A 6,590-nucleotide genomic window follows, 5' to 3' on the forward strand; every position below is an offset into this window, starting at 1 on the left:
GGAACGCCATGGCTAACTTTAGCGTACTTGGAGGATTTATCGTTAACAAATTGAGATTGATCAGATACATATGACTTAAACCAACTTAGTGCGATTCCTTTAATGGCAACTAAATGTTCCAGTCTCTGTTTACAGTCGGTTAGGTCAATAGTAATTTTCACCAGTGCAGTTTCTGTGCTGTGATGCTTTCTAAATGCTGACTGAAAGTCCTCAAGTAAACTATTGCTATGTAGAAAATCACATATCTTCTGACAGAATTTACTCTACAGATAAATGGCTTTCTGCAGTATCAGTTAGCAAACCATCTGATATTTAGACCAGCACTGTATGATGTACAAAGTTGACCTGGTTTGTTATTACAACAGGAGATTGGGCGCTTCTCCCTGGAGATAGGAGGTACCCTGGAGGACCAGATGACCCAGCTGAAGCAATGTGAGCACGTCATTGTTGCTTACAAGCCTAACATCGACAAGTTGGAGGGAGACCACCAGCTAATCCAAGAGTCCCTGGTGTTTGATAACAAACACACCAACTACACTATGGAGGTACACGGCAGTGGCAAACATGACTGCATGCATGTACAGTATTTGCAAACACATCCAACATCTCTTACATAAGATACTTGAAATTATACATTAATAAGCATATATATATTTATATATCCACTTTTTAAACATTTTTTAAACTGCTTAAGATGTATCTTCTTTGGGTAACATGTCTGTCTGTCCCCACATCCACAGCATATCCGTGTCGGGTGGGAACTGCTCCTCACAACCATCGCCCGAACCATCAACGAAATTGAGACCCAGATCTTGACCCGGGATGCCAAAGGCATCAGCCAGCAGCAGATGAATGAATTCAGATCCTCTTTCAATCACTTCGACAGGGTACACCTCTCTACCATTTCACAAACTGGAGTCTCTTTTGTGTGATTTGAGTGACTCATCTGAAGCAATCAGAGTGATTCAGAAGCAGAGCCGGGATTGTGGTGGTAACCCTGTATTAAGAGAAAGTTACCCAAAATACCTCCCTGGAGCGGTGTTTGTGTGCAAGAGGATGAGTTCTGACGAAAAGCTGGAACAGTGTTCAGTAGCTGACTTGCATTTGACCCAAAGCGTTTCCTGGTGCAGAGGGTGAATGAAAATTTAACAAACCTACTTTGGCCCTCACAGATGATCACAAATTTAAGTTTTTTTTATTTATTTATTTAAATTACATTACATTTGTATTTTTGGGATTCCACATGCTAACTATATCTCACCATGCCAGAGTAACAGCATGGATACTACACCTGTTAAATACAAACTTAAAAAATATTGCTGTGTACGAATGTCTCAGATAAGAACATTGGGGGTTCTTTGCATACCACTTTCGTAAGGCACCGTTGTAGTGTCTGCATGCAAGTACTGTATTTGTGGGATAACAATTACTACTTGAGTTTTGAAGCTCTCAGAAATCAGGTATCATGAAATCTTTAATGTATTATCTCACAGGCTGAAAGATTAGGGGCCTGAAGTTGAAATATTTTTTCTTTTTTTTTATTAAATCACAGTGCAAAACATCAGCTTGTCAGTGTTGGATTTGGAAAAAGTTTGAAATTGCATGTGTTTAGGATTTACAATATTGCTGTTATGCTTGATGCTATATTAGCAAGCATGTTGTACTGTAAATAATGCTCTCGGTTCTGTAATCTTCTCTGACTCTACTTTTACCTCTTTATTTTCTTCATGGTGAACCTGAAATTTGGCCTTCAAATGTAGAAGAAAAATGGAGCAATGGAAACTGATGACTTCCGAGCCTGCCTCATCTCTATGGGTTATGACTTGGTAAGATGATTTAAATGTTGGTGGGTAGATTCGGCAATGTTACCAGTATTTTACACATATACTGTACAAACTCTTTTTATTCTCCACCCATGCCTATCTCAGGGGGAGGTGGAGTTTGCCCGTATAATGATCCTGGTGGACCCCAATGGTACTGGGAACGTCTCCTTCCAGTCTTTCATTGACTTTATGACCAGAGAGACTGCTGACACGGACACTGCCGATCAGGTTGTGGCATCCTTCCGGATCCTGGCAACTGACAAGGTTTGTGTTAGTGTGGCTTACTGATATACAGGCAGATTTTCACGAGACTATACTAATCTACACTAGTCATTGTTTTCAAGTATTTGCCATACCATGTTGATTTATGGTTCACAATTTTGTTCATGATCCAAAAATGGAAAAAGGGCATGAATGTTTCTGGAAACATGTCTGAAGTGAATTTCCTCTCCACAGCCCTACATACTAGTGGAGGAACTGAGGAGAGAACTTCCGCCTGAACAAGCAGAGTATTGCATCATGAGGATGCCGCCTTATACCGGCCATGGAGCACCACCAGGAGCACTGGACTACACTGCCTTCTCCACGGCCCTCTATGGAGAGAGTGACCTTTAACCAACTAGAAACAGCTTTTATCTACTGGCCATTAGTACCTAACAACCCCCTCATGTCATGATGAATTTAAGGAAGCTACACAAAAGTTAGATAAAATATTTTGAATTAAATGTGTTTGTGACCATACCCGGTTTTGGTAGTTTTCTGACATTAGACTGTCTATAATCATGCTGAGCATTGTCAATTTTCTTGGTACTCTTCTCCTGTTCTCTTGAATAACAATTGTCCCCAAAACAAATAGAAATTTCCACGTTCAAATTGTGTGAAACAAGGCATTTTACATTTAGTCTTTTGTCTGGCAGAAAGTAGGGTTATGTGATGAAAGTAAAACTAGAAAAGAAATTTACTCAATCAAAAATACAGATCACTTAGTAATATGCAAACAGATCATGGTGTTTCTGTAGTTTATCAGTTGAAAAGGCCTGTTTTGTTGAGCAGTGTCATGTTGTGTTTTAGGTTTCCTCAGTGCCTTTTGTTTTGGGAATACAGTCTTCTGATAAGACATTTTGAGGTGCTATACAGTAAATAGCAGTTTGCAAAAGCAATATTAGACCCACTGCCATCCAACAATAAACAGTTTAAAAAATGAGCTCCCAAAAGGCTTAAAACACGCAGTACTATCTGAGGAAAAGAAGTGGGGAAACACCATGAATCCAAAAGTCTAGAATTGCTTAGCGGTTTAAAAAGGCAGATAACACAGATAAATAAATGTGCCATACTCATGAGTATAGTGTTTTTACATGAAACATTTTCTCAGGCAGCAATACATTAATTCTTACATGTGCCTCAAAAGTAGAGTGCAATAAACTCCAAAACCCTTTGAAATGCATTGGAGGTTACCTTTTTTCTTTGTGTTCTATGAGGTAGGCTGCTAGAGATAAATGATCTTGTCTGCATTTGCGCTTTATTATACATGTTGGGAAAGTTTTGCCACTGTATTGTGTGGGGTGAGGCTATCGTATGGCACACATGACATCTGTGTTTTGGGTACGTTTTTTTAAAACGTGTTAGAGTAATCTAACATACTTTATTCACTTGATAAGCTAGAGCAGTTTTACATAGACATTTTTCTACTTTGTATGTCTGCCTAAGTCATTGTGACAATTTTCCCAACTTCCTCTAGAGACATGTAAGCATTTTTTTTTGCTTGTACCCGCCCATATGTTTGGCTTAAAAAGCAACTTCATATTTAGCCATATTTGTGTTGTATGCCTTTAATGTGTGCGCTGAAGTTGTTTCCCAATTTTCCTTTGACACATTTAAGACCTACTGTGAAATACGCGCTGATTCCTCATTTGTCCATATCATTCAGCTGTGTTACTGGCATAAAATGAAGAAAAACTTAAATGCCCATACTTTCATACACGTAATTAAGTATTTAAATAAACCATAGTGGCAATGATTTAACTAAAATGTGCTGGTTATGTACATGCTCATAAAACTTGATGCCAACTTTGCAAATTGCTTTCTGCTAAAACAATAATGTACTGCTGAAAAAGAATGATAAAACAAACATTGTTGTGCTTGATTTCACACCCATTGGCAATTTGTGAGCCATGCAAAAGTGTTAAAATACTGTGGAAGTTATCAAAGTTATGGGATTTTTCGTGAGCAGGAACATTATCCACTTCACAAAAACTGAACCCAAGGCTCTGGAACACATTCATTTATTTTAAAATAATTTAGATCATACAAGCAATCTCATTTGAAAGAAAAGTGTGCTTTTACTGTAACAAAGAAACCTCACCTGAAACACCAATGATCGCTATGAAGTTGTGTTCAAAATAATCACTAATCTCAGAAATCATTTTTTGGTAGATGTGATCTTTTTACATGGCAAATAATTAATAAAGTGTTGACCCAACAGTCATAACATGCATGCTGCTCATTCTGTGTAATTGAAAGGGGCATTTTCAAAATAATAACCGTGTTGGGTTCATTTAGTGAGGTGATTGAATCTGAAGAAACGGGTGTCAATTATTGCCCATATATTTGGAAGGAAGGAAGCAAATGTTGTGCATGCTGGTTATAGTGCATTTCACATTGAAAAACTCAGCAAAATGGGTCGTTCCAGACATTGCTCTAAGGAACAGCGAACTTTGATTAAAAAGTTGATTGGAGAGGGGAAAACAAAGAGCAGGAAAATTATAGGCTGCTCAGCCAAAATGATTTTAAATGCCTTGAAATGTCATCCAAAGCGTGAACGATGTGGGGAAAAAAACGGTTAACTACCATTCGAATGGATGGAAGAATAGCCAAAATGGCAAAGGCTCAACCAATGATCCGCTCCAGGAAAATCAAAAGAAAACTTAAAGTTACTGGTGAGTACTGTAACAATCAGAAAAGGCTACATATAGCAAAGCTATCAGCAAGAAGGCCCTGCAAAGTCCCATTGCTGAAAAAAAGACATGTACTTAATAGGTTTGTGATGTCGACAGCCATGGCCACACAACTAGTTTAAGAGTGGTAACCTCATGCACTTGTATTTTTCCTTAGTTTATGCCGTTTTTTCCTTAGGATTAGTTTATGTACTTTTTTTTTCATACACATATATTTGTTGCAAATATTTATATAGTTACAAATAACTCACAGGACACTTGGTTCATTTCACATACTGTACATTATACTTTATGTGGTTGACCAAACAGAAGTATCTTTTTGGGAGTGTGCACCACTTTTGGATTCTCATTCTGTTTGTATAACTATTTGTTTTTGAGCTCCCCAGTCCTGGATTCCACACCCGGGAGGGATCCAGGAAGTCTGCTTGCTTAAATGGCCCATGGAGAAGGAGTAGCTATATAAGGAAGGTGACCTAATAGGACACTACCACTGCTTGTTATGTCCAGGGGGTAGCTTTTATTCTCTCCTTAGCTATTTTGGAGGTTAGTTATTATTATATTGAGTATTTCTGTTGAGTTAAGTAAAAGTACATTTCTTTTGGAATAGGTTTTTAGGTAGGTTTTGTTGTTATTTGTAGTTTATGTAGTAGTGTTATTGTTAGTCTCAACCTGTGTGTCAAAATTGGTCTGATCAGCGAATGTATAAGTCCCCTTTATCTCTTTTGTAGTAGGTCAATTGTATTTTTGAGTCTTTTATGTTGAGAGCTTTAAGATAAGATAAGATAATTTGTTTATTAGTCCCCAATGGGGAAATTGCTGCACTACACTCTGTGTACACACTTTTTGTTAGTACTCACACACAGGCCTGAAATACACACACATGCTCAGGACCTATACATGCACTATACATGGAGAGATGTCAGAGTGAGTGGGCTGCCAGCTGAACCAGCGCCCTGAGCGGTCGGGGGGGTACGGTGCCTTGCTCAAGGGCACCTGGCAGTGCCCAGGAGGTGAACTGGCATCTCTCCAGCCACCAATCCACGCTCCCAACTTTTTGGGTCCATACGGGGATTTGAACCAGTGACCCTCTGGTTCCCAACCCAACTCCCTATGGACTGAGCTACTGCCACCCGTGAGCTACTGCCACCCGTCATTACCCTTTTAGTTACCGTCTGTTCATTTGATCTCTTTTAATGGCAAAAAATCTTCATTTTGTTATGATTTTTGAGAAATAAAAACCCTTACTTTTGAACTTCCCTTGTGACTCCTCTTGCTTAACGGCTTGATCCCTCACAAGGTTGAAATTTGCCAAAGGACACATTGACTGGCAAAAGGAGAAATGGCACAACAATCTGTGGACTGATGAGAGCAAAAATGTTCTTTTTGGGTCTAGGGGCCGCAGACAGTTTGTCTGACCCCCATGCACTGAATTCAAGCCACAGAACACTGAATACAGTAAAGCATTGTGGTGAATACCAGTGATCATAGATAAGGTTCAATACATAGTTAAAATAGTTGAAGAGGTCATGTTGCCTTATGCTGAAGAGGAAATGCCTTTTGAAGTGGGTCTTTCAACAAGACAATGACCCAAAAACACAACAGTAAGCGAGCAAAGTCTTGGTTCCAGATGAACCAGATTGATGTTAAGGAGTGGCCAGCCCAATCCCCAGACCTCAATCCCATAGAACACTTGTAGGGTGACATCAAAAAGGCTGGTTTTGAGGCAAAACCCAGTAATGCATAGGAATTGTGGAATGTAGTTCAATCTTCCTGGAATACCTGTTCATAGGTGCCAGAAGTTGGTCAACTCCAT

The 6,590-nt window shown here is 39.1% G+C and overlaps 1 protein-coding gene and 1 long non-coding RNA gene across 2 annotated transcripts in view; both read left to right on the forward strand.

Annotated features, from left to right (window-relative positions):
- The window catches only part of actn2b (actinin, alpha 2b), a 20,265-nt gene extending 17,480 nt beyond the window's left edge, over positions 1 to 2,785 (forward strand). The window contains exons 17-21 of the mRNA XM_032540913.1: positions 366 to 545; positions 741 to 887; positions 1,761 to 1,826; positions 1,929 to 2,087; positions 2,280 to 2,785. Of these exons, the coding sequence (XP_032396804.1) occupies positions 366 to 545; positions 741 to 887; positions 1,761 to 1,826; positions 1,929 to 2,087; positions 2,280 to 2,438 (711 nt within the window). The 3' untranslated portion in view covers positions 2,439 to 2,785. The remainder of the gene's footprint in view (positions 1 to 365; positions 546 to 740; positions 888 to 1,760; positions 1,827 to 1,928; positions 2,088 to 2,279) is intronic.
- Positions 2,786 to 3,096: 311 nt separating this feature from the next.
- Positions 3,097 to 3,845, forward strand: LOC116705066 (uncharacterized). The gene is made up of 2 exons (XR_004335838.1): positions 3,097 to 3,416; positions 3,450 to 3,845. It is a non-coding gene; the product is annotated as an uncharacterized LOC116705066 (long non-coding RNA).
- The last annotated feature ends 2,745 nt before the right edge of the window (positions 3,846 to 6,590 follow it).

This window comes from Etheostoma spectabile, chromosome 17 (assembly GCF_008692095.1).
Source record: "Etheostoma spectabile isolate EspeVRDwgs_2016 chromosome 17, UIUC_Espe_1.0, whole genome shotgun sequence".
Taxonomy (NCBI): domain Eukaryota; kingdom Metazoa; phylum Chordata; class Actinopteri; order Perciformes; family Percidae; genus Etheostoma; species Etheostoma spectabile.